Below are 27,921 nucleotides of genomic sequence, written 5' to 3'. Positions count from 1 at the left end.
CTTAAACAATTACTAGACTCGGTGATTATAAATCAAGAGGCTTGCATATAATGAACATATTGACACGGGTGCAGAGTTGAGTCTGTACGGAACCTAGTAGTTTCAGATCCTTGTTTAACTTGCCGTACAGCAAGGTCATCCACTACTTTAGCCCGGCGAGGCACATAACTCCCTCTACAACTCCATATCAAATGTTTCATATATACTAGCCAAGATCACAAGATATATCCTTGTGTTTGAGAAGAGTTCGTTAGAACTGCTTCCTTTCCCTTCAGTATCCCACAGTCTCTATAACTGCATGTCAGTAAAAGTGAAACATTAAATCATAACAAGTGTTTTCCAAAACGAATTTTTCTTTTAAAACTCAACAGCCAACACGTACAAATGTAACCATGGTAACATAACGTAATAAACATCTTGTCACTCTTTGACTCTTTAATAGTGTCACGTGTTATAAGTAAAATGCAAAAGTGTTCTTTTGTCACATCCCACTATTCATCTAGCATGGCGACTTCTACTTGCCCCACGAAAAAGGACATAAAATGTTGTAACATTTGGCAAACTTCTACACTATATTATTATTAACAATAAAGCTAACAAATATAAATCACTCCACATTCCACACGTAATATCTACATTTCTTTACAAAACACCCCATAAATATATATCAAATTACAAACATAATTATCAATTAATCGTTATGTTATGTTTGCTTCTCAATAGATTCTAAAAATGGTGGTTATGATTGAATTATTGGAGAAAAACAAAATAAAATATCATGGTAACGGTAACGGCACTACAATCATGCATGACACACAAATATTTGTAACATCTGTCTTCATGAATGAGATACAACTAAAATCGTTTCAACTAACAAATTTATTTAAATAAAAATATAACTAAACATGATTTCAGATTTTGCCACACAACGTGATAGGCCACTTTTGCGGCAGTAAATGAGCGCTGCCCGTACAGCGTGTAAAAAGGCATTACTTTCGTTGCATAATTAGCATTGTAAAATGTAAATGTGTCAATAACTAAATATCAGTGTCCCCTGCGTCTTCTACTGGATTTAGAAGTGTAAAATAATACACGTGATCACTGTAACTATGGTAGCCAGTGTTTCTTATGACCACGCAACTATGGTAACCAGTGTAACTATGGTAACCAGTGTTTCTAATGATCACTCTACACGTGACGTCTCACTCCAAGATAAGCCTTCTCAGGAGTGTTTCTGATCACCGCGCTCGCCTCTGAACTGATACTCTGCCCTCTCTGACCACTCCGTATAGGTTTAGCTGAGGTGATAATTGTTAGGGACGTTGTGTGACGTCATGTCACATGGTGTGACGTCATGTCACATGGTGTGACGTCATGGCACTTGTTCCGTGCGGCAATATCCGTTAAATCTCGATAGATTAAGTACAAGATCTGCTCACAAAACATGATTTCTATCTCAGCAAAATTAACCAAAAATGCGAACAACTATTTACTGGACAGACTTAAACTGAAACTATTCATACAAAAGAGTATTTCATACCAATATGAGCAGATGTTTTCTGGGCAGGTTGCTTGCGGAGTCGTGTCCAGGACTTCATCTGCTCGATCTCTTTCTGCATCCTCTGTCTGTCCTCTATACCCCTTTCCTTGCTCTCCTTCAGAGCTACCTCCAGGTGCTTCACCTGGACAGTGCGATATTAATTATAGTTTGTCACTGTCTCCAGTTCCAATTAGTGATAAGTTAATAGCAACACATGTTGGTAATTAGTGACTCAGTGACTGATAAAAGGTAATAAGTAACTGTGAAGGGGGTGAGCAGGATATCTCATAGATGGTGTTAGGTGTGGCTTAATTAATTGGAGGGGTGTGCACTTCGTCTTGGTGAGGCGGTTGCGGTGGGTGGTAGCTGAGGAGTAGGTTACTTTGATGTCGTGTTCCCCGAGTATATTATGATGAGATATGATTATATAAATAAACTATAAACTATAAAACTAACCCGCTCTATTTTAGCCATCAGTCTCCTCTCCATCTTGGGTAGCTCGCATCTCAGCTCGGAGTTATCCCTAACTAATTGCTTGTGTACATTAGTCAGTTGATCCAGGTTGTTCTCCAGGAACGCTATTCTCTGCCTCTCTATCGTACTGGAGTCGTCTTCATTGACCTGGTTAGGAAAGTTAGTTGAACCATAGTAACAAGATTGTTAGGAATGTTAGTTGTAACCATGGTAACAAGATTGTTAGGAATGTTACCTGAACTGTAACCATGGTAACCTCACATACCTGAGTGTTGGTTTGTTTTATCCTGCTTTGCAGATCGTCCACAAATGCGACTCTCAGTGCGTTAATATTAGCAAGCTCTTTGTTTGCTATCTCCTCAATTCCGCGCGTCTCTTGTCTTGCACGTGCTTTTAGGTCTAATTGGTATTCCAGCTCTTTCAGCTTCTTAGATATTACCTCCTTGTTCATTTGTTCCTCCTCTAATAGACTCCTGTGAGAGTGAATTAGCAAATACAGCACTTTTATACTGGTTCTTAAATCAACTGAGGGAAAAAACTTTTTTCTTAGGCAGCAATAATTACGTTATTACAAAACCAAACTAACAAAGTACAACTCTAAATGAAGCTATATATCTAGACATCTCCATCTTATTTATACTAGAAAATATCTAGTTATCTATACTAGAGAATAGAGCCGCGCAATAAACCCGACCCACATTACAGTTCGCCTGAACTAACTTGATCCTGTTCTGTTTATGTTGCTCCTCTTGGTATTTCTGTTCGTGGTTTCGCAGCTGTTTCTCTCTGTCCGCAATGTCCTCTTTTAAAGAGGACAGCTGTCTCTGGTAACTCTCTCTTGTACTCTCTATCTGCTGTTCCAGTGAGCTCTTCAGTAGTGATGCTTCCTGTAAAGTGTAAAGTTTGTAAATTTTGTAAAGTTTGTAAACTTTGTAAAGTTTGTAGAGTTTGTAAAGTTTGTAAAGTTTGTAAAGTTTGTAGAGTTTGTAGAGTTTGTAAAGTTTGTAGAGTTTGTAGAGTTTGTAGAGTTTGTAAAGTTTGTAGAGTTTGTAAAGTTTGTAGAGTTTGTAAAGTTTGTAAAGTTTGTAAAGTGTAAAGTTTGTAAAGTTTGTAAAGTTTGTAGAGTTTGTAGAGTTTGTAAAGTTTGTAGAGTTTGTAAAGTTTGTAAAATTTGTAAAGTGTAAAGTTTGAAGAGTTTGTAGAGTTTGCAGAGTTTGTAAAATTTGTAAAATTTGTAAATTGCTGTGTTGTTTTGAGACAGCAGTTTAAAGAAGATATGAGGAATAAAAGTAGAATGGACGAATTCATAATCAGCTGAAGATTAGTTTACCTTCTTTCCCTGGTTGACACTGGCAATTCTTGTTTCCTCCAGTTCACTTAGTCGCGCACATTCCGTGTTCAAGAAACCAATGTCCTCCTCCAGCTTCCGCTTCCTTTTTAATGGAATGGAAATTAATTGTCAATAAATGATAAATCTTATTAATGAAACATAATAAACACAGTAGTAAAACTAACTCCAGTATTATATCACGATATTGATTGAATTTGTATAACTTGTAAATATTAATAATGATTTGTATTTTGTAAGAAATAAGCGTTGTTGAGAAGTACCTTTGTTCCGCGTCCTTCAGTTCCTGCTCTAAACTAGCGGTCCTGCTCTCCCCCTCTTCTATCGTCAACTTGGCATCCCTCACACAGTTCTCTAGTACTGCTATCTTACTCAGTGCTTCATTGTAGTTTCCTGGGTAGTTGCTGGTTAGTGGACTATATTATGGCCCTTGTAGTAGACGTTGCTACCTGGTAGCAGACGCTGCGGGGGGGGGGGGGGGGGGGGACGCTGTAAATTGTAAATTCAACTTTTGTTAGACATTCTCTGCAAACAATACAGAATTATTGGAGAATCTATTAGAATACTCGAAAGGAAAGTGTAACGATTCCCTTATATTATGTTAACCAAACAATACCAAACGTGAAAGTGAAAGTAAAACACAAGTAGCAACAGTATAAATACCAGTCTGTTTCCTCTGTTCCTGAGTAAGAGACTCAACCATAGTTTTAGTCTTGTTAGCGTATACACGTGCCATAGTGAACTGTTCCTCCACCTTACTAAAGTCCTCCTCTATAACGTTAGTGTCCAGTACGATCTGTTCCCCTAGTATACCTCCAATACCACACACCTCCTCTATTATCTCACTTATACCTGAAAGTGAAAGTGAAAGTCTACTGTTGAAAATGGTTTCACCGGCGAAGAGAAGGACGCAAAGGATAATATTCAGGATGTTATAATAGGACCAGTGACTGTATATATAAGACCAGTTGAGTACAGTAACTGTATATAAGATACCTTTAGCACTCCGGCTAGTTTGCTGGTTGTATTTCTGTTTCCACTGCTCTAAAGATGATCTGGCTTTCTCCGCTTCGTGCTGTGACGGAAATTAATTAGTAATTAGTAATTAGTAATTAGTAATTAGTAATTAGTAATTAGTAATTAGTAATTAGTAAATTAAACTAAAAACGTATTTCTAGGGACAAACAAAGAAACAAGCAATGAGAATAAAAACTGCTGCTAAATATAGATTGTTTAATGAAATAAGCAATTTTAAAACCCTGAAGAACTTAATTAAGAGAACAATGATTTAGAAAAACTTATAAATGCTACTGAAAAGTCCGGAAGACGTTTTAAAATCCTCACCTAAAACTGTATCTAATAATAAAAGTATCTAAAACATTCAAAATTAAATAAACTGGCACCCAAAAAACGAAAAACAGCAGTTGTTTAAGATCAGTACCACATTCTATATGTGCTACAGAATTTCATTACTGTAAATCATTGTGATAAAATATGCTGCTGTAATGAAAAATAGTATAGTAAATAGTTTTATGCATTCTGTTCTCTGTTTAATGTAGAGAAGCTACAGAAGGTTATTTATAGAGATAAAAAAGCAAGCACTGACTAATTCTTCAAAATACTGGAACATTCTGAAATAAACTACTTACACTTTTCTGGTCCATTTCGGCTAAAATTCTGGAATTTTCCTTTATCCTCGTCTCAACTTCTTCCGTTTTTTCATCCAAATTAGCCGCAACTTGCTCCAACGCAGCCATCACCTGTTAATTAGATAATAAAATTAGTTAAGATTTAATGTTTACTTGCTTCCAACTTAAATTGTAGCTCAATGTCGTGATTGGTAATTGGTATATTCGCAGGAATGACAAAAGAATTAATAAGTTAATTGACGTATTCATTAGCAAAATAATTAACTAATTAGCTAATTACCTGTTTTATCTCCTCCTGAAGTTTCTCTCGCTCCATGTCAATGTTCAGCATCTCGTTACCCATGTGTTCATTCTGCTGTGTTACCAGTGTTGCAGCCTGTTAAGCGTATATCTGTTAAACTTACAATGATAAACTAACTATTATAAACTAACAATTATTGACTTACAATTATAAACTTACAATTATAAATCCAGAAATACCAATATATATCGTGGGTTAAGATGAAGCTATGACGCATGGAAAACATCATACTAATGCACCACCCTACAATAATAATATTTTCAACACTACTATATAACAAATAATTTGAGATCATGAATACGATATTGCAACATTGAAACGTTGAGTAATTCCTTTCCTGATAAGAGCATTTTTCCTTGTCGCATCAAACGGGATCAATACAAATTCACACAAGAATACACTACAATAATAAGTACACAGAATCCTAGCTCACTTGTTTCTCATCTTCCAGCTCGTTCTTCAGTTTCTCGATACTCTGACTCTGCTTGTTTATCTCATCATCCTTATCATCCAACGCTTTGTACAAACTGTCTCGCTCCTGGGATATTACTATGGTTACATTCCTGAGATATTACTTTGATTACATTCCTGGAATACCACGGTTACATTGTACAGGTTACCATGGTTACGTTGGGCAGACTGTGCCAGATTTTTGTAATCAACAAAATGTACAAAATAATCTTTTTCTTTAAGCTGAATACAAAAGGTGGTATTTGTTTCTCAAGTATTAAACTTTCCTTGTGTTTGCGTAACTCACCTTAACGAAAGCGATTCTCTCAGCCTCGCTAGCGTTGTTGACTCCCAGTAAGTTACTAATACTAACAGTAGAGGGCGAGGGAGACAGGTCGAACCCAGGTTGTAATCTAGCACTTTCTGATCCGTCTCTTATCTTCGTCTGCTCGTCTTCTGATACCGCCTGAGTTTCAGTTGGTATAGTTACTAACTAGTAACCAAAGTTACTTAATAGTAACCATAGTTACTTACTTGGAAACACACGAGAGACAGTTTCAGTTGTTATAGTAACTCACTATTAACCATAGTTACTTACTTGTAACCATATTTACTTAATAGTAACCATAGTTACTTACTTGTAACCACACGAGAGACACTTTCATTGTTATCGTAACTCACTTGGAGGTTATTTTGACAATTATTTAAAAACGATGAAATTAGAAAAAGTTCGATAACGAGACTTCGACTGGTTGTCTAGATTCAAATAGATCCTTATCATCAATTGGCAAGTTGGGGGGGGGGGGGGGGGGCAGACCGTATAAAAGTATTATCAAATTCAAGCCTTAATCGCATCATCTCAATCTGTATAATATGTTGATTGTTGATAAGCACCGTACGCGTACCAATTGTAATTAAGTTCAGATTTAAGAGAATGATGTTATTATTTATTCGTCCCTTGGCAGACACTCAGGCACTGCCTTAATCGGGTGATTCTGCTAGGGAACCAATCAGAGCGCAGTATATGTATCACGTACACAAACCAACCAATCAGAGCGCAGTATATGTATCACGTACACAAACCAACCAATCAGAGCGCAGTATATGTATCACGTACACAAACCAACCAATCAGAGCGCAGTATATGTATCACGTTCACAAACCAACCAATCAGAGCGCAGTATATGTATCACGTACACAAACCAACCAATCAGAGCGCAGTATATGTATCACGTACACAAACCAACCAATCAGAGCGCAGTATATGTATCACGTACACAAACCAACCAATCAGAGCGCAGTATATGTATCACGTTCACAAACCAACCAATCAGAGCGCAGTATATGTATCACGTACACAAACCAACCAATCAGAGCGCAGTATATGTATCACGTACACAAACCAACCAATCAGAGCGCAGTATATGTATCACGTACACAAACCAACCAATCAGAGCGCAGTATATGTATCACGTACACAAACCAACCAATCAGAGCGCAGTATATGTATCACGTTCACAAACCAACCAATCAGAGCGCAGTATATGTATCACGTACACAAACCAACCAATCAGAGCGCAGACTAGGGTTTAGAGCTCAATTTCTTCTCATCATCTTATCTTTTATTATCTTATCTATAATTTGGTACAAATACTCTTGATGAAACTTCTATTAGAGCTCAATTTCAAATTAATAATTTCGGTTTGCTAATTCATTGTAAAATTCATTTTCTTAGAGCCGAAAAGGTATCCTATACTAGTATGGATTGAGATATAGCACTATAGCACCCATCTTTCTTCTATACTGATGTTGTTAAAGTAAAAACTGATAATTCTTCAACTCATTTTAGGAAGACCATATCATGCTTTCCTTGGTGCGGATCCTGTTATCTTTGGTAACACTCGTGCTCGGCTATGTTGTTGTTGTCCCGGACGGTGCCGGTGGTTCTAAAGACCATCAGTTACTTGGCCCGTGCAAGGTTATTGAGGTTGCTGACATAGCAACCATCTACATTTATAACGGAGTCCACCATGATTCCACCATGCATTTGAAGTGGTCAGATAGTGTTGGACGCCCCGATGCCAGCGGACAGATGAACCCAAGAGGGAATTCTTTGACCGGCTACGTCAACTTTCCAGATGACAGAAGATACTCCTTCCACTTCTACCCAGAGGAGGATACAATATACTGGGACGGAGATAAGGGAAGCACGGGAAATATTTGGAGAAATGCTAAACGACAATGTGATAGTAACATTGCAGTGGAAAGGCAACATGTAATGGCAATATGTAAGGGAGAAATGTGAAATGTGAAATGTGAAATGTAAACAAGTCTGCGTACCTGAAGAAGCTGCAATTTTGCAGGAGGCTCACAACTTTTATCTTTTACTCATAAAATGAACACTTTTAGACAAGTTATCTTTAAAATATGATACGGTGTGATTATTCAATTAATGCTCAATTTGGAATTTTTCTTTTCAGAAGAGGTACAGGTCACTATTTCAATGTAATTTTATCCAATTATACCATTCTAATCTGTACCTCAATAAACAATAAATTGTTTATCTATTTAAAGTTAACAAGATAACTGTTGCTCACCTCGCCTTTTCTCCATTTCTGTAGTTCAGTATCACACTTAGCTAGCAGCAACTTCAATCTCTTGTTCTTCTCAACCTCCTTCTCGTACCTGCGAGGAAACTGTGTGATGGTGGTGTGTAACCATGGTGATTGTGCTGTTACTAACGTTAAACTTGTAGTTTCTCAAACACAAGGAAATATTTTCAACCTACCGAAGACGCCACTCCTCCGCAGTGAGCTCAACGTTTACTGTCACTGTGTTCTTGATAGTCTTGGCACGTGTTCCGAATAGTACAGTAGACTTTGTTTCACTTTCGTTATACATTGAGGGGGAGCAGCAGATCACTATTGTAGTGCGCGCATTTCCACCTGAAAACAAACAATAAACACGGGTTTAACATTAACAGTGAGAAGGTTTCGTCATGAATCTGATGAAATAGTCATCTCATACCATATTTACGAATAATTCTAACCGCATCCTTTAAATTACATAACAATTAAAAAAAACCACATCCACATTAACAACCAAATGTCTACAAGCTATGATAAAACATTAATTAATTAATTAATTAATTAATTAGGTAATTAACGTTACCTAAACTCTCTTGAAGGACTCTAGTCATCTTACTATCCCGGTAAGGTATGTGAGATTGTCCCTCTGATAGAGCTGCGATAACGTTGCCAAGCGACGACAGCGACTTGTTAATATTCTTAGCTTCGTCTAATGTCATCCCTTCTGCTTGTGTTTTACTGACCTGGAAGTTGTTGTGGTTACATTGAGAACCTACATTTTATCATTTCAAGATCTATTGGGTGAGAAATTATGTAAAAACGTTTATAAATTTGCCTAAAATATTAGAAAATAGTTAGATGTTTACCTTCTCACTACCAGCCAGATCGACCAGGTAGAGTTTGCCGTTAAGTTTCTGCTGAGACTCCATGTTTACTTGTGAGATTGAGAGCTGGAAGACACTGTGGGACCGAGAACTGTGCTCGTTCATGTCTGTAATTAAAGAGTAGAGTAACTTACTAGTAACTATAGTTAGTAACCATAGTAACCAAGGTAACCATTTTTGGCCAATGTTAACCCTCCTCCCTCTCCGTAAGCAGTCCAGCACACAACATGGCTAGTTTATTCAAATAACACTAGCGTAATCATTTAGAAACCCCTTCCTCCCTCCCCTCCCTCCCCTCCCTCCCTCCCCTCCCTCTACTCCCCTCCCCTAAGTTAATACGTAAAATATTACCAGTCTCTTCCTGTGTATAATTACTCACTAGTGACGATGTTTCTAATGAAAATGTCTCATGATTCCATGTATTGTGACAAAATAATACACGGAATCATCAGAAATATCACATTTCACAATAATGCGACTAATAAACAATGTTCCTATCCGGATATTACATCACTAGTAACCATAGTAACTTACTAGTAACAATAGTAACTTACTAGTAACGGAGACAGCTCTGTTAGATTTCCCCTCACTTATAACATCCATTATTTCCTCAGGACTTCCCACAAATCTCTCAGTAACCCCCTTCACGTAAGGTACCCTGCATTTATCCTCGTGTATCGGCAGATTCGTCTTCGTGGCTGATGGGGTAGTTTTTTAAACCATGGTAATCCTTTAGTAACCGTGGTAACCCAACCCATTAGTAACCATGGTAACCCCATAGTAACCACAGGTATATTGGCTATATGGGAGTGGCTCCACTCCACTTTACGCCTCTTCCCCAACCAAATTGTTCATCTCCTAATTTACATTCCTAAGTCCACACGGAAGACGTTACGTAAAGACTGATTTTCCGCGAAAAGACATTACAACTTTACAAGATTTCAGAGAATTCGGAGCGTTTCGCGATAAAGACAATTTCGCAGTAAAGACACGAGGTGACGTGGTCGATATAACGTAAACTAGACTTTACAGTTACTTATACAGTATATGATAGGGTTCCTGCTCTTATCAATATCATGAGTTCATAATATCTAAAATCAGAAGACTGAATAATAAAGTGTTATTAAAATTTAAGATGATTGCTAGAAATGTCTAAGTGTCTTGAGGAATAATTCAGTATAGCCTCTATTATATACCGTGCCTTTCTAGTCTCTATACCATGTACCTCGATATACCGGGGCTTCTTAGTTCGTAGTTCTTTCTCCCAAAATTTTAAGTTAATTAGCTAGTGTGGTGCAAGAATTGTGATTTATCAAAGCTCATATCGCGTTTGGTGGCGATTTATCGTATTTTGATGTATTCCATCACATTACGACAAAATACTTGCAGATACGCTTGACAGGATATTTGAGAAGCTACAGATACTGGGGATTGGGAACATATGAAGTATGAAACCCTCTAATTTGGGGATTACCATGCAGTTTTTGTTCCCACCGAGAGGTTCGGTATAAAATTAAAGAGGTTGTATTGTAAAATGATATAAATGTAAATAGTAACCCACTGTCGAGGAGATCTCGTATTCTCTCCATGTAAATCTCATAATAAGACACCTTGATATGGAACTCAACATTCTCTTCCATGCTGAAAACACGCGGTGTGTTAGAATTGAATAAACTCTCGTTTCCAGATAACCTATCTATGAGAAACTAAGCTGCCCTACTCGAATTTATTTACTGGACTGGAGTATGAACAAGGCAGCAGCGATGGTAAGTAATCCTAAGTAAGTCTCAGCGAAAGTTTTAAAAGCAGTGAAAGTGAAAGTGAAACTAACCTGTAAATATAGTTGAAGATATCTTCCACTATACGTGGTATAATACCTTGCCAGTCTGGATCTCCCAACATACCCTGAGTGAGTTTCTTGTTACCATGGTAACTACAACAGTGGTAATTAGTGTTTTCTAAATTAAGTTGTATTGGAGTCAGTGGCCCAAAAAGAAAAAGATCGAAGTTGGCTGTTGAATGAGACTGTATTTATCCGTAATCCGTATCTTACCTCCATAGTGTGTGTTTTCCCACTAGCAGTCTGGCCGTACGCGAATATAGTCCCGTTGTAGCCGTTTAGGATATCTGTAAATTATGTTGTTAAATTATGTGGATAAACGCATGAACTACCTAGGATGTTAGTCAAAATAAAAACCTTCTTTGCAAAAATCATTTTTGTTGTTGCTATATTCGTTGAATACTTCAATCAGAATAATGATAACTGTATGGACAACTATCTATATTAATGATCTCAAGATGTGTGTTTGTGTGTTCGTTTGCGTGTGATTTCCGAACGGCTTAATTAAGAAAACGGTAAGAGTTACGGGGCTGGTTTCTTCGGTATAGTCCCGCTAAAACTCTGACCAAGCCAAATGATTAAGGTTTTTTAAATCGGCCGGTGGTAAGTGGTTTAATCGATGGTTTTGTACCCCAAATGTGATACTAAAGTGTCTCACATTTTCTCCCTCTCTCTCACTCTCTCTCCCCATTTACAGCTCCCCTAATTACAGCTTTGTACATAATTAGGTAATTTGGCAGTGGAGCCTATTAAGTATTACTATTGGATACGTATTACGTGTTGGGCGCTCAGAATTAATTTACTCTAATGCAGCCGGTTTCGACTGAGATAGTTCATATTTTTGCACCGTTTTAATTTCTGCACAGTTTATACTTATGCAATTCAACTGCGATAGTGAAGTCCCGGCCGTAGGCACGGGTTACACTATAAATACTAATAATCTCAAGATGTGTGTTCGTTCGCGTGCAATTTCCGAACGGCTTAATCAAGAAAACGGTAAGAGTAACGGGGCTGGTTTTTTCGGTATAGTGCCGAAAAAAACTCTGACTAAGCTAAATCGGCCGGTGGTAAGTGGTTTAATTGAACATTTTGTGGCCCAAATGTGATACTAAAGTGTCTCACTTACTCTCCCTCTCTCGCTCTCTCTCTCTCCTCATAACAGATTTGCTATATAATTAGGTAATTTGGCAGTGTTCCTCGAGAATGCATTTCAGGTATTACTATAAGATACTATAATACGTGAGGGGCACTCAGAATTAAATTGCGGTGTGTTTCATGGACAGAGCGAGTTCATACTTTCGCACCGTTTTAACTACGAAAATGTAATGCGTATTTTCGAATATGATAGACGGGTTTATACTTTTGCATTTCAACTGCGATAGTGAAGTCCCGGATGTAGGCACGGGTTAAACTAGTAACTGTATAAAGAGAATATTTCTCGACGAGAGAAAATATTTAGCACCTTCTGAATAGAACTAGTGTGTAGCATCGGACTCACCTAAAATTCTAAATATGTATGACCACAAAACTAATGAAAATATCTTATTTTAAAATAATTTATTGATTAGCCCTCCTAGATTGCAGCTGTTGCTGGATTCATTTTATTTCGGTACGGTAACGTATATTATCGCAAATGCGCGCACAAATCGAAATTCTCATATATCGCGCGTCTTTGCGCGCCGCAAAGACGATTGTAACATTTACGAAACCCCGCGGCCTACAAATAAGTATTCAAAAAACCAAACAACAGAAGGACTTTCGACAAAACTGTACCAAATAGAATGGTCGAAAATCAAGTGTTTCAGTAAATAACATAGAATATATTTTCGATTTTTTTTCCGAGTTTATCCAGATCCTAATATATTATTTATTTGAAACTTTCCAGATAGTAGAAGAACTATAATAGGAACAATCTGTGCAAGTTTGGGTGGATTTCTATGTGCCAAATTGGAGATATCACTTCAAACACAAGAAAATATCTCCAAATTGGTGGTTTTGAGTGGTACCAAGGCATTTATCTCGAGATCGTGTTGATCAATTTTCTTAAACTTTCCAGATAGTAAGATAACTATAATAGGAACAATTTGTGCGAGTTTGGGCGATCGCGCATGCCTCGGTACCAAATATTGTACCCATTTCGAGATATTTTCTTGTGTTTGAAGTGATATCTCAAGTTTGGCAAATATAGAAATTCGCCCAAACTCGCAGAGATTGTTCCTATTATAGTTAACTTACTATTTCGAAAGTTTAAAGACATTTTACCTACACGATCTCGAGATAAATGCCTTGGTACCAAATATTTCACCTTGGTACAGTTTGGTACAGTAAGTCCAACTCCCAAACAAAAGCAACTGAGGCAAACTTTCAGAACAGATGTTTCGCAAAAAGTGTAGTAAAAATTTATCAAAATACAAGAAATGGCTAAGTCTAGTGACTTCTTTGGAAATTGCTGTCACGAACGCACTATCTTTACGTTTCAACCATACCTCTATAAGTACAGCACAATAACTCAATTTTGAAAATTTAACACGATTATCCAACTATCAACTAAGTAGCCAGATGTCTGAGGATAATTTGTTCCCCTTGGCCTAAAGAAAATGACTCATAATTATAAAAGTTGCAGCCTGTGTGCTCAGTCACAATGTTGACACTATACAAGTCACTTGTCCTTAGTCATTTAGAGTACCGCTACTCTCTGTGGAATACCAGTAAAATATCAGACATCCAACAGGTTGCAGTTAAGGGGTGCAGCGTACTTTTAAACGTTTCACCTCAAGGATTTGGGATGTTCAACATTTTGACTATTGGCAGCGGCTCGAAGCACTACATTTTATGTAGATGTAGAGGAGGAGGGAGCGTTATGTTATCATCTATATATATGGAAAATATATATATGGAAAATCTTCTACCAACGCTGCCCAAATGACCTGGGGATCCATTTTTCTACTCTAACAAAACACAGAATCAAGGTCAACATTTCAAGTTTCAGCAAGACCAGCACTCAACGTCAACAGTCATTATATGATGGTTCATTTGCAGTAATGGGGCCACGTTTATGGAACACCATTCCATCAGATCTTCACCTCATTGAATATCCACTGCTGTTCAAAGCAAAGCTATCAGCATTTCTTAAACCGTTTCCTGATAACCCATCTGTGAGGAACTACGTTTATCCAAATGGAAATTCGTAGCTGGACTGAAGTAGGAACAAGGCAGCAGAGATGCTCAAGGGCGGTCGAACTATTTGATGGTTGAACTATTTGATGACCCAGTAGAGGAATCTACGAATTCTCCTAGAAGTATCCTAATTAAGTAAATGTAACTCAATTTAGTAGCGAATATTTCGCATATTTTACCCGCGACAATAGATTTAGACTAACCAGCAACAATAGGTTTAGCAGAGTAAGTGTAAACATCTTCTTGGGTGGCTTGCTCTTTGAATATTCTGTCAAACACGTACGTTTTACCCTGAAAATTAGAGATTAGCAAGGTTGTGTTATTTTGAAGAGATTAGAAACTCTAAAAAGAGTAGGGGGTAGATTTCAGTAATTTAGTTTGACGACTGTGTAATTTAGCTTACTTTGATCAGTCAGTAAATTAAGAAATAAACATAGTTTCGATAAAGACTAATTATTTATTTAGTTCACATAACTAAAATATAGAGGTTTGCACGTAAATATAGAAGTTTGCACGTACGTTTATATTGACGCACTCATCCCCGATGAATTTGAAGGTTGAGTTGGTGCTGATCGCCAATTCCTTATCATTGAACGGCCGAAAACGAGCCACAACCTTTATACTAACGGCGTCGGGCTCGATCGACATGGTGCCCTAATTAAGTAGTGTATTATTCAATTATGCAATTAATTAGTTAAATGATGAGTTAATTGATAAAAAGCTTGGCAGAAATTTTGTTTGGTTAATAGATATAACAAAACAGGTAGTTATATTAATTTTATTAAGTAAATAACGTACTTGATTTTTAAGTCAAACAAGATCAGTATAATTGAAGTAAAACACCGAATGAATTTAGCTTAATAAGGTTAAATATAATATCACTGTAGCAACTCAAATAAGATTAATAACAATGAAAATTCACAATAATTAGTCTACAATAATGATACTTAAAATAGTTCTTTTTCACGTCTATTCGACTATTTAACTACCCATCATATTTTATTGGTATGAAAATATACCCCCAAAACTGAAGCCTGCTATTTACTCCTCCTCCTCCTCCCCTTCCCTCTCCTCTTCCTCCTCCCCCTCTTCCTCCTTCCCACTCCTTCCCATCTACTTCTAGTTAAACCTCAGTAGCACTTTAGTAGCCTATCCCAGATCCGCCGGTTTAAACCCCAGAACTGCAGTAAATTAATTAGACAACACACCCTGAAACTTGGACTAAACAAAATAATTACACTTCAGCATTTCTAAAGATAAAATATATTGATGAATTAATTACCAATTCAAAGTTATTACCAGCGAAAATACTATGATATCAGATAAAAATTTTGCTAGCAAAATTATATTGGGAGCCCAACGAATAAGACTGATATTAATAAAGCTTATTCAATAAAGCTCCACTGAAAGATTTAAAACAGTCAAACCTTAAAGCCCTGGTAACACAAACAGTAGATGATTTATAACAATATTATTATATTATGTAATAATATTATGTATGTTATATGTACACAATCAATGATAATTAATCAACAGCCTCATATTAAGCAGCAGTAAAGTGAAACATGTGTTATTTATTAGAGCACATCAAAGCAGCTAGAGTGTCACAATTATAATATATATTGTAACAAAACCACATGTTACGCATGTTGTTACACATGAACATGTGTAACAACATTGTTACGCATGTTGTTACACATGTTGTTACACATGTTGTTACACATGTTGTTACACATGTTGTTACACATGTTGTTACACATGTTGTTACACAAGATATAACTACCATTTACAAAGTTTCCCCTTAAATACAGTTACCATGGCAGAGAAGATAACAGCTCCATTTTGCACATTTTGACTAAAACATAGTCACGTGATCTAGATAAACCCCAACTTATTACAGCAACGATCATTAAAAGTAGCCCAGATAATTGCTTAATCACTGACATTTTTCTCTTTTTAAAGTTTCATTATAATCGCCAGCTGGATACCACAGATCTCTTAATTACAAAATACTGTGAATAAGGAATTTAAGAATACAATGTTATCACAGCAATAATAAGAAATACACACAACATATTGTGTACAAAATATTGTGTACAAAAGGAACTGTGCTTACACAGTACACACTATATTGTACACCTGTCATTAAACCACGTGATGTAACGTAAAGTCACATGACATGACGTCACACCACGCGCACGTGACAAGATTTCAAACCAAATGACGCATACCACGTGACAAAGAGTGGCGTGGTGTTTCACAAAAGTCAAGCAGTGTGACCTTTTACCTTGATACTGTCAACTATTTTCTATATCGCATAAGTTTTTTAACAGCACGCTGTATTGAACAATGTTATACATTACATTTTAATAATAAATACTAATATCCTTAATGAAGAGCACAATTTTAACACTGGTTATAAGGAAGGTGATAACCAAGTGCAGCTTAACATGACGTCAAACCACGTGACATGACGTCACATCACAACGTGATATAACTTCAAACCACGTGACATGACGTCACACCACGTGACATGACGTCAAACCACATGACTTATCCCCCCTCAAATGATAATAGCACAGCTTCTCAGTTTCCCCTTAAAACATCAGATAACGAGAGGAGATCTGATAAGAGAGCTCTCTTCTTCTTATTTACACAACTTTCCTCTTGAATCTGTTGAACTCAAACACACAGTCGTCCACAATGAAACTGAAAGTAAATTTTAATATTATCTACACTACTCATTATTGGTGTTACAATAATGTAACATCATTACTGGTGTTACAATACATTGGTGTTACACTTATTATTAATGTTACACTTATTATTGGTGTTACACTTATGATTGATGTTACAATATAAATAGACCGGCTGTAACAAAATAAGATAATCTCACCTCCACCACAGCACAGTAATGGGAACAGTGGCTGCGTGCCAGGTAGCGTGAGCATCCATTACCAGGTAGTAAGGCGAGAAATCAAACAGCTGAGGATCGACAGTATTGTGATAAGATTATAATATATGGTATAGGTAACTAGGATCTGATATAAATGTGGCGGAGTGACTTGAATTCAGTTATCAGTAAAGGCTACCAAATTGTAAACGTTCAAGACTACCAACGTTCAAGCCACTTATCCATTGTATTAAAAGCATTATGAGTGACCTAAACCCTTTAGTTTAATGTATCTATTTATAGGTCTAGACACAAGATGTTCACACACGATTTATCCTTGTGTCTGACAATAGTTAACCTCTAGAAGAAGAGCCAGGGAGGAGAAGACGATGACCCAGACAGCTTTCTTAATGTGTGGTCTGTGATTCCAGTTCCAGAGTCCCCACCCAGTTAGCAGCAGATGATGGGTCACTCCTGTTAATTAGTTAATTACTTTATAATTATTGGTTAATTCAGTAGGGATAATATTGAAATAGGGTAGTTTCATCCTAAAAATAATTAAATTAGTCCAAATTTGGAATAATCTAAATGCTGAAAGTATTACATTGTATGTACTGTAACAATTTAATTATATACATTACTTGACAAAAAAAAGTAAAATGGAGCAACTTAATCCAATGTTGATCTGATGTAACTACCTATGAAGACATTGAATTTCATGTTGTATCCATAGTCAATTTTATATACATCACTTGACAAAAAAAGTAAAATGGAGCAACTTAATCCAATGTTGATCTGATGTAACTACCTATGAAGACATTGAATTTCATGTTGTATCCATAGTCAATTTTCTTGTAGAACCCAAGATTGTAGGCGTGATAGGCCCACAGTAGGAATATTGGTAACCCGTACTTGTAGTTCCTGTAAATACCATATCTTAAATTAAATATATCTTAAATTACATATATCTTAAATTACATATCACCCAATAAAGGTGTCAGAAGTCTAATTACTATTATATTATGGCAGTTATCATAATTTTCTAACAGTAGACTTTTACTCTATTTTGATTGTAATTTTGTTAGTTTGCTTAAAAAACAGTTAGCATGACATACAGATGGTTTTTGATCTTTCCGAACTGATCCCTGCCCGATATCCTCAGCAACATGCAGTAGAGAGACAACATGACCATGGTACTTGCACCCAGGTAATCCAGAATCTCTGTAGTCACAGTGTCCTTCGCGTGGAACAGAAACGACACAAACCACGTGATGAGACACACCTAGAATGGGGGAGATGTCAGTGCTGTGTAAAAAACTGCTCCATTTCTTGACTTTAATATTTGATTTTAGTTTTATAACTTAGAAACTTGTATTTGTGAGCTTTAGGTGTGTGGTTATGAAAATTACTCACAATTCCATATCCGAGCCAAGTATGGAAGAGGTTGTAGGTGACAGGAACCTTGGCGACTAGGTTGGAGATACCCAGGAAAACAGCAAAGCCATTACAGAAGGAGAAGAAAACTGAGGCTGGCTCTTGTAGGCCAATATACCTTCTGAACGCCCACTGAACGATTATTATTATTTGTGACATTCATTTCTTACGAATTAAACCTTTAAATTCATCTGTTACATATTACTAAGTTGCCTTGGTAATGATATAACCCAAGTTTGAGATATTCAATCTATAATCAAGAGAAGTGTCTTTCAAAATACCCGGCCATTGTATTGGAGGATGGGTTTTCCCAGGGCAATCCTCTTCTCCGTCATCTCCAATGCACACATGTATTGACTATCACTCAAACAGTCCCATCCAAAAATCTGGTGTAAAGTATATTTAATGATGTGAGATTGTCTTTTGGTCCGTAATATTAAGAGATTAATATCAATGTTAATAAAGTGTATTCCAATCAAATAACCAGATGAGGATCTTTTCTCAAGACAAACATAAATGTAAAGTATTTCACACTGCAGTACCTTTAGAGTTGTATCAAGGTTGGCGTACTCGCATGTCCTCATCCTCAGAGTTGTGCAGTCGCGGTATTCATGAGTCTGGTCTCCGTAGGAGGACAAGACTGGTAATAGCAGCATGGAGATCAAACATACCGTCCTGATACTCCTCATCCTACTGATGTTAAGATTAGGCCACTTTGTCAATTTTCTCTATAAAGGACAATATTTCTTCTGACAGTGTTACTGATATCTTTTTTTATACATAAGTTACCAGCCCCTACCTGATAATTCAGTTAATTTTTGTTCAAACTTAACTTTGCTGAGTATAGGTTTTACATTTTCTAAATTACATAGGCACTATATATAATTTCATAAGTCCCTTCAGTATGCAGCTGAAACATATTCTCATGATATTTGCCGTTTCCTGACAAATGTGCTTAATAGATAACCATCTGAAACTGTCAGAATTAATCGCTGCCTCCCAGAAACCCCCTTATAGATCCCCCTAAAATGCCAAAATTTGTCAAAAATGTGTCAGATTAAGTGCTTAAAACCAACAGCAGTCTCGAACCAGTCAGACGGTGGATTGAGTGAGGAGATCACTGATTAAATTTCGGGATCAAGTATCCACCAGATCTTAAAATAGTAATGAAATGCTTCGAACAGTATACAGATAATTTCAGCAATGGTAATTGTCTAGCTATAAGGATAGACACCCGCGAAAAATATATAAACCAATACAATAGATTTAATGCTATAAAAATGGTACATATTTTTAAAACTGAGGTAAAAAATAAAACCCTAAGTTCAATTCTAATGGGGGGGGGGGGGGGTGTCATGTCCGTCTATGTCCGCCTATGTCCTGTCCTTTTTGGATTCTATGAGACAACGGACGTGTTTTTTGGGACATTGGCGGACACAGACGGACATTGGCGGACTCGGACGGACATTGGCGGACTCGGACGGACATTGGCGGACTCGGACGGTCATTGGCGGACCCGGACGGACATTGGCGGACTTAGATAGACATTGGTGGACATTAGCGGACATTGATGGACATTAGCGGACAAACATTTTGAGGACTGAAGAGTACTGAAGAGTACTGAAGAGTACTGAGGAGGATGGCTGAGAAGGATGGCTGAGGAGGATGGCTGAGGAGGATGACTGAGGAGGATGACTGAGGAGGATGACTGAGGAGGATGACTGAGAGGGAGGAGAAGGATCAGGAAGACCCAGGAGGAGGAGGAGGAGGAGGACCCAGAAGGGGGACCTAGGAGGAGGAGGAGGAGAACTGAGGAGGATGACTCAGGAGGAGGAGGACTCAGGAGGAGGACTGAGGAGGACTGAGAAGGAGGAGGACTGAGGAGGATGGCTGAGGAGGATGGCTGAGGAGGATGACTGAGAGGGAGGAGGAGGAGGAAGAGGACTGAGGAGGAGGAGGAGGAGAAGGACTGAGGAGGAGAAGGAGGACCCAGGAGGAAGAGGACCAAGGAGGAGGAGAACCCTGGAGGAGGACCCAGGAAAAGGCCCCAGGAGGAGGAGGACTGGGGAGGAGGAGAACTGTTGAGGACTGATGAGGAGGACTGAGGACGAGGAGGAAAAGTAGGAGGAGGACTGATGAGGGGAGGAGGAAGAGGACTGGGGAGGATCAGGAAGACCCAGGAGGAGGAGGAGGACCCAGGAGGAGGAGGAGGACTGAGGAGGAGGACTGACGATGACTGAGAAGGAGGAGGACTGAGGAGGACTGAGGAGTACTGAGGAGGATGGCTGAGGAGGATGGCTGGGGAGGATGGCTGAGGAGGATGACTGAAGAGGATGACTGAGAGGGAGGAGGAGGAGGACTCAGGAGGAGGACTCAGAAGGAAGAGGAGGAGGACTCAGGAGGAGGACTTAGGAGAAATGAGAAGGACTGAGGAGAACTGAGGAGGAGGAGGAGGAGGACTGAATAGGAGGAGGAGAAGGAGGGGGACTGGGAGAGGACTTGGGAAGAGGAGGACTGATGAGAAGGATGAGGAGGAGGACCCAGGAGGAGGAGGACTGAGGACCGAGGAGGAAGAGGATCAGGAGGAGGATGAAGAGGAGGAGGAGGACCCAGGAGGAGGAGGACTGAGGAGGACTGAGGAGGATGGCTGAGGAGGATGACTGAGAGGGAAGAGGAGGAGGAGGAGGAGGACTGAGGAGGACTGAGAAGGAGGAGGAGGAGGACTGAATAGGAGGAGGAGGAGGGGGACTGGGGGAGGACTGAGGAGGAGGATGGAGGACTGAGGAGGAAGAGGAGGAGGATGAAGAGGAGGAGAAGGACCCAGGAGGATGACCCAGGAGGAGGACTCAGGAGGAGGAGGAGGACTGGGGAGGAGGAGGACTGTTGAGGACTGATGAGGAGGACTGAGGACGAGGAGGAGGAGTAGGAGGAGGACTGCGGAGGGGAGGAGGAAGAGGACTGAGGAAGATCAGGAAGACCCAGGGGGAGGAGGAGGAAGAGTAGGAGGAGGAAGCATCTAAATGTTATTTCCATTTTTGTCCGTTTTTGTCCATTTTTGTCCGTTTTTGTCCGCTCTATTTTTTGTCCGTTTTGAAAATATAGGGTACCGAACGGACAAAAAACATGATCCCCCCTATAACAGCAAAAATTGAACATTTTATTTAGCAATTTAGGTGTCCATTAATGTCCGCCTATGTCCGCCTATGTCCGTCTATGTCCGCCTATGTCCGCCTATGTCCGTCTATGTCCGCCTATGTCCGCCTATGTCCTGTCCTTTTTGGATTCTATGAGACAAGCGGACATAGACGGACGTGACACCCCCCCTCTAATATATAAATGGTCAACTATTCTTGTTTCACCTCAGTCTAAGGCAAAGATGCACAATCGTTAATTTAATCTAGGTAAACTATAGGTAAAAATATAATATTAATCATAAGCTAAAATGTACTAATCTTTGTATTCTAAATGGGGAAAAGAAGAAACATTGTCAGTCAGTCGAGAAAGTTGTCAGTCAGGCTATATGGCAGCTTTGTAGATGTTGTGACTATGCTAGTAGTGGTCCCAGGCTTGCGACTGGAATTGCGGTGTTAAATCGATTTAATGGTATACCAACGATCCACCTCCCACTTGTTGTTTGGTACTTAGCATTAATAGTGTTAGCTGTCATTTACAGCTGAACCTAAGGGTTAAATTTAAATTACTTAACCTTTTGGTGCTGTATAAAAATAACATTAATTAATTATTATTATCATTAACTATAAAAATAAAATTCACAAATTCACATCACAACAAAAAGCAGTTTAGACCCACACCCAACAAGCACTCCATGACCTTTTATGGTTCAGGAGTGTTGATCAGGTTAAGGTCCAAATCACTTATCGCCGTGGGTTGAAGAGGTCTGGTACCTCTGTAACCCCTGATAGAGATTATACAGGTTCTGGGTAGTCTGTGTCTGACAAATGACATCACATCACAATACCGTTGGCTAATCTTTTCAGCGAGATGTTTTAGGAACTGTGAAGCCTCAAACGGCATTCCTCCTGTAGTACTGGACACCAGTGGCGTGAAGGGAGCATTTTCTAGATCTTCAAATGATCATAACTCGGCTTAATCGTGAACAATCAACTTGACATTTTGGGAAATCACTTGAATGTGGCAAACCAAACCCTCTTTAATCAATGAAATTTTACGAAACTTTCAGAAATTCTAAAGTAAAAAAGTAAAGTAAAATTTATGACATCACATCATGACATCACATCATCACATTATGTGAAGAAATATATACTAAATATTTCCCACCAAAATTAATTATTTATCAAATCAATATTCTTAAAATTTATCAAATTAAAACATTATCCTATTTTAAAAGTTCATTCATTTTAAAAGTTCTAAGTTTGAACCATATCTATATTTTTTGAAATTATTGTCTTGATTTATGCCAAAGTTGTGATCCAAGGTTGATTGCTAAATGGTATCTTATAAGGCTGTTTAACTTTATTTGTTTCTAATCTATCTAGTGACTAATTCTTACAAGCAACTGACTCCTTTTGCCAACTGCCTTTGGTTTAAGTAATTGAGATAGCTCAATTGAGGTCAACATGCTAAATTATCCGAGCATGCTAAATCACTATACAGTCAATATTCGAAATTTTTCTAAAAAGGCCCCTGACAGTTGAAATCGGGCGCGATTAGATTTTGACTGTTCTGACAGAATGGTCGAAATCTAATCGCGCTCTTTAAAATCTACCTGATTCGATGTATTTTGGTTACGAGAAGCATTATTGCATTGGATGGGCGCTGCCCATATTACTGGGCGGCGCTCAGCCTGTCATTCCGCCGAATCTTTGATAACATAATAGCCTGTGGTCTCCAGGTAAATTAAGCAAAGCAACGATCTCGTCAAATCTCTTCGATGCGAAGCAAGAATGCTATAGTTTGCGCGGCGCGTTGAAACGGCGAAGTCCTCCAACACGGCGCTTGTTTTCCGCGCGTGCTTTTTTCGCGAAAATTTTTATTTTTTGGCCTATAACATATAAATTTCCAAGCGTGCTAAATCACTCTACAGTCGATCTTCGATATTGTTCTAATAAGAAAAGGGCCCCTGACAGTTGAAACCAACTTCAATCGATGTATTTTCGGACGCTGATTCTGAATCACCACCATGACATTTGTCATACGTTGTATGAAGGAAATAAAGGGGGGACATGCCAATGCCCAATATGTTGCTCAAAAACGTGACAAGTATTAAAAAAAACGTGACAAGTATAAAAAATACAGTGACTGCAGGCGGAAGGTCAAAAAAGATCGCCGCAATGCTCAATCTAAGTTCTATGGTGGAAAATTTGCAGAGTTGCACGGAAACAGTAAAAAGACGTGGGAATTAATTAACCAAATACGGGGTAAACGAAAACGACAAACCAAACCTCTATTTACTATCAATAATGAAAAAATTACTAATCGTAGGGTAATAGCTAATGAGTTTAATAAGTACTTTGTCTCCCTAGCTTCTAATCTTAACGAGGCATACAATGAAATCGGCGAACTATTAATTAATGGCATCCCCAGTATCTATGACTACCTACCAAAATCCAACACGACCAGTATTTACATGCATGATTGTACAATCGATGAAGTATGTAAAATAATATCAGAATTGAAAAATGGCAAATCGTCTGATATCCCAATACATGTTGTAAAAGCGTCATCCAGAATTATCGCCCCCCTATTATCTGTACTATACAATGAATGTTTGAAGGATGGAATATTCCCGGACGATTTAAAGATTGGCAGGATCAGTCCCATATACAAGAAAGAAAATGAAGAATTACTTGAAAACTATAGACCAGTCTCTACCTTAGCCGTATTTGGTAAGTTATTCGAGAAAATTATATATAGTAGGCTATACAGCTTTTTCCAGTCACAAAATATGATCTATGAAAATCAGTATGGATTCCGTAAAAATCACTCTACTAGTCATGCCCTGAATTTCTCAGTGAATTATATAGAATCATGCCTTAATAAAAAGCAGCACGTGCTCGGAATATTCATTGATCTAAGCAAAGCATTCGATACCATCTCAGCTGACAAATTACTGAGTAAGCTAGATAATTACGGAATTCGAGGCAATGCCAACAAACTCATTGCTAGTTATCTCTCTAATAGATATCAATACGTCTCGGTCCTAGGAGAAGAGTCTGACAAGCTTCCAGTTCTCTTTGGAGTACCCCAGGGATCTTGTCTTGGTCCGTTACTATTTATTATTTATATCAACGACCTATATAGGGCAACTGAACTAGGCAAGTTCATTCTATTTGCTGACGATACAAATATATTTGTCGCGGATGAATGTAAGATAAAGTTATATGAACGAGCAAACCAAATTCTCAAACTGGTACAACTGTATATGAAATGTAATCTCCTGCATATTAACATTAAGAAATGCTGTTACATTCACTTTAAACCAACGAATAGAAAAAGCAAGGTAGAACATAATGAAGAAGAACACGTACTTACTCTAAACAATGTAGTAATAAAGCAAGTCAAAAAGGTGAAGTTTCTTGGTGTTATTATTGATGATCAGCTTAAATGGGATGCTCATATACGGTCGCTCAACACAAAGCTGAAATGTGAAAGTGGGAAAATTTGTAGAATACGGCACATTATTCCAGAAAAACTCTACAAAGAACTGTACTACACACTATTTGAATCACACTTGCGATTTGGGATATCAGTATGGGGTGGCCTTAGTAACAACAGGCTTGAACCAATATTTATCACTCAGAAGAAATGTGTTAGAATACTATTTGGTAACCGAGAGGCGTACTTAGAAAAGTTTAGAACTTGTGCTAGAACACGAAGTAAAGACAAGCAAAAATTAGGAAGCGACTTCTATGAAAAACAGCACACAAAACCGCTATTTAAGAAAAATGGTTTACTAACCATACACAGTTTGTTCAAACACACATGTTTATTGGAAATGTTCAAAATCAATAAATTAGAATCCCCAGTCCCACTCCTAAATCTATTTAACAGATCATCAAGACGTGCTGATCGATTCATCACTCCAACCCCATCCACCTCCTTCATATATCAATCGACAAAAATGTGGAACGATTGTAGAAACACTGCTAGCAATATCAACTTCTCTACATCAACGAACCTTGTGAAATCCACAATAAAAAAGGAGTTACTCGGCATGCAGTCCAGGTACGACGAAATAGATTGGTGTGAACTGAACTTCGATTCCAACGAACTGAAATTCTAATGTCTACTCAATGAAGATATGCTGAGCGCTAAAGCCGATTAAAATGTTAATGTCTAAAGTATAAAATTTCGGCGGTCACGCCGCGCATTTTGCGCGCTGTGCCGCTATTTTTGGCCCATCTTATCAGATATTATTTACAATGTACTCGCACAGTACATGCAGGGCATGCCTCAAGATCATATTAGTGTAGGAATCATTATGTTTTCAACAATTCATTATATGTCGAATTCAGCAGTGGGTCCTCTCTTCGTCCGGTTTGTGTGTTTGTCGCCTGTCTGGACTCTCGTAGTCATGTAATTTTTAATTTTTAATTTCTAATTTGTTATTTTAATTTTAATTTTAATTTTTCAATTTTCTAAATGTGTGTTCTGCTCCGGGACTCGATTACCGTATCGGCTTTCTTGAGACTGTAAATTTGGAAAGCCAACTATGCGGGGCGCCTGCCCACCGGCACTGAAGAGTGATCAAAGAATTAACTAAAATTTCCTAATATAACGATTGAATATAGAGTTGTTTAACCGGCGCGGCCATGGGTGTGTGGCATAGCTTTGGCTGCACACCTATGACTGCGCTGTTGCTGGTGGACAGGCGCAGTTTTTGTTGTGCAGTAGTGTTGCAAGAGAATAAAACCAACTTATTATGTACTAAATGGAATCAAGTAAAGAATATTATTGACTATATTTGATAACGATGAATTGTAAATTTCGATCAATTTATATTTTTCGGTCTCCAATTATTGAACTGCGGAAGCTGGTTGCCTCAACAATGTTGACTATGCATGGTATGACTGAATTGTAAAAACGTGATAATTGAACGAAAAATAAATGATGAACATGATTCAAAAACTGTAAACCACCAAATGAATTATCGCTTAAATTTAAATAAGTATTTAAACAAAAACCACCATGTGCCGTTAAGCAGCAGGGCGCGGCTCATCTGGGCCACAGCAAATCGGCGAAAATGGGTTCGAAAAAGCCACTATTGGCACTCGAGTCCTTGATCTTTCCGATGGTTCACTGGGGCTTTTGAGCTGCCGTCCTTCAGCTTCTGTAAACTGAAATTACTACCAATCCAAGTTGAAGCAATCAGCCGACGCGCGGCTTTTATGGTTATATATGATATGTTTAATCTGTAATAAAGATCAAAATTCAAATTTGTTTCTCTAAAAAATTTGTTTCTCTATGACCCGCCGCGCACGAGTGCGAGGCTCCCCCTGTATTGTCGAAACTCTATAGTGAAGCGACCGTGGGGGTCACCACGTGATACAACATGACATAGGGGTAAAATGCTCCCCTGACGAAATATTGGCGAAAAACTGTCTTGATCACGTGATATGACCGTATACGGAAGTTAGTCTAATTTATCGTTAGGGTTAGGGTTTCAGCATATTGCTTTTAGGAAAACAAATTTTAGGAAAACAAATTTAAATTTTGGTATTTATTAATAACAATCAAAACATATCATATCATAAAAATAAAGCTGCGCGTTGGTTGACTGCCTCAGTAAGGTGAATAATATAAGCTCGAAGGTGCCCTGCGCATTTACAGAACCTCATGCGGCGATCACATGATCATGAGGACCTGTGAGCGCCAAATTTAATTTAGAGTTTTTAGAAATCATACATCATTACGAGTTACTCATGCTTTTTTAATTTTTATAGGAGTGTAGATTGTCAGGTATTTCATTCATTCATACTTAGTCGGTTTAAAGCTGTTATATTTATGTTTAGAACTCACTATTGTTTAAACTATGAAAGCAGAACGTAGGTAATGGACAATATACCGACGACAATACCAAGGACCCAAGTGCCACAATGACTTTTCCGGATCCGTTTTTACCGAGGGCTTATCCACCAGTTACTCATGCTGCAAGTATAGTCTGATAATATTTATTTGTTTTATTCTATAACAAGCATTCTGTAAATTGGAGTGTCGTATTTATTATAAAAGAGCCAGCCAACCTCCGCATTATAATCTTTTGTGTGCCAAGTTCGTTTATAAAATCTTATCATATAATAAAATTGATCCAATAATCTTAGATGAACGGTATATATATCATAGCTCATCGTTATTAAAATCC

The 27,921-nt window shown here is 38.1% G+C and overlaps 3 protein-coding genes across 4 annotated transcripts in view; 1 reads left to right on the top strand and 2 right to left on the bottom strand.

The window, feature by feature from the left end:
• Positions 1 to 312: 312 nt before the first annotated feature.
• Positions 313 to 14,907, bottom strand: LOC134825210 (kinesin heavy chain-like). Its single transcript, XM_063837361.1, has 23 exons — positions 14,771 to 14,907; positions 14,455 to 14,542; positions 11,288 to 11,361; positions 11,066 to 11,139; positions 10,796 to 10,875; positions 9,789 to 9,932; positions 9,217 to 9,341; positions 8,934 to 9,093; positions 8,551 to 8,707; positions 8,360 to 8,447; positions 6,070 to 6,228; positions 5,746 to 5,850; positions 5,292 to 5,387; positions 5,012 to 5,122; positions 4,359 to 4,437; positions 4,026 to 4,214; positions 3,626 to 3,755; positions 3,345 to 3,447; positions 2,735 to 2,901; positions 2,280 to 2,487; positions 1,997 to 2,161; positions 1,541 to 1,682; positions 313 to 1,298 (listed from the first exon to the last, which is right to left on the bottom strand). The coding sequence occupies exons 1-23, from the start codon at positions 14,897 to 14,899 to the stop codon at positions 1,189 to 1,191; spliced, it is 2,883 nt and encodes a 960-aa protein (XP_063693431.1). The 5' UTR covers positions 14,900 to 14,907; the 3' UTR covers positions 313 to 1,188.
• LOC134825215 (basic proline-rich protein-like) overlaps positions 5,577 to 27,921 on the top strand; it is a 43,869-nt gene continuing 21,524 nt past the window's right edge. For both annotated transcript variants that reach the window (XM_063837369.1, XM_063837368.1), the window contains exon 1: positions 5,577 to 5,602. The gene's annotated coding sequence lies outside the window, so the exon portion shown is untranslated. The remainder of the gene's footprint in view (positions 5,603 to 27,921) is intronic.
• LOC134825049 (post-GPI attachment to proteins factor 3-like) lies at positions 16,210 to 19,299 on the bottom strand. Its single transcript, XM_063837128.1, has 8 exons — positions 19,121 to 19,299; positions 18,860 to 18,964; positions 18,558 to 18,710; positions 18,260 to 18,426; positions 17,953 to 18,065; positions 17,503 to 17,618; positions 17,148 to 17,236; positions 16,210 to 16,960 (listed from the first exon to the last, which is right to left on the bottom strand). The coding sequence occupies exons 1-8, from the start codon at positions 19,265 to 19,267 to the stop codon at positions 16,903 to 16,905; spliced, it is 948 nt and encodes a 315-aa protein (XP_063693198.1). The 5' UTR covers positions 19,268 to 19,299; the 3' UTR covers positions 16,210 to 16,902.

The sequence above is a fragment of the Bolinopsis microptera genome, chromosome 13 (assembly GCF_026151205.1).
Source record: "Bolinopsis microptera isolate Bmic1 chromosome 13, MBARI_Bmic_1.0, whole genome shotgun sequence".
NCBI lineage: Eukaryota > Metazoa > Ctenophora > Tentaculata > Lobata > Bolinopsidae > Bolinopsis > Bolinopsis microptera.
The sequence above is the reverse complement of the archived record's forward strand: the minus strand, read 5'-3'. Positions and strand labels throughout refer to the sequence as shown.

Excerpts from the sequence above, each read along its gene's own strand:
- LOC134825210 (XM_063837361.1), bottom strand. The coding sequence starts at position 14,899 with ATGTCGATCGAGCCCGACGCCGTTAGTATAAAGGTTGTGGCTCGTTTT. Across the intron at positions 9,933-10,795 it reads AATACGAGATCTCCTCGACA|CCACGAAGACGAATCTGCCG; the intron begins GTGGGTTACTAT and ends CTACCCCATCAG. Across the intron at positions 2,902-3,344 it reads GTGTCAACCAGGGAAAGAAG|GAAGCATCACTACTGAAGAG; the intron begins GTAAACTAATCT and ends TACACTTTACAG.
- LOC134825049 (XM_063837128.1), bottom strand. The coding sequence starts at position 19,267 with ATGAGGAGTATCAGGACGGTATGTTTGATCTCCATGCTGCTATTACCA. Across the intron at positions 18,066-18,259 it reads GGAAAGATCAAAAACCATCT|GAACTACAAGTACGGGTTAC; the intron begins GTATGTCATGCT and ends TGGTATTTACAG. Across the intron at positions 16,961-17,147 it reads ATTACTGTGCTGTGGTGGAG|TTTCATTGTGGACGACTGTG; the intron begins GTGAGATTATCT and ends ATTTACTTTCAG.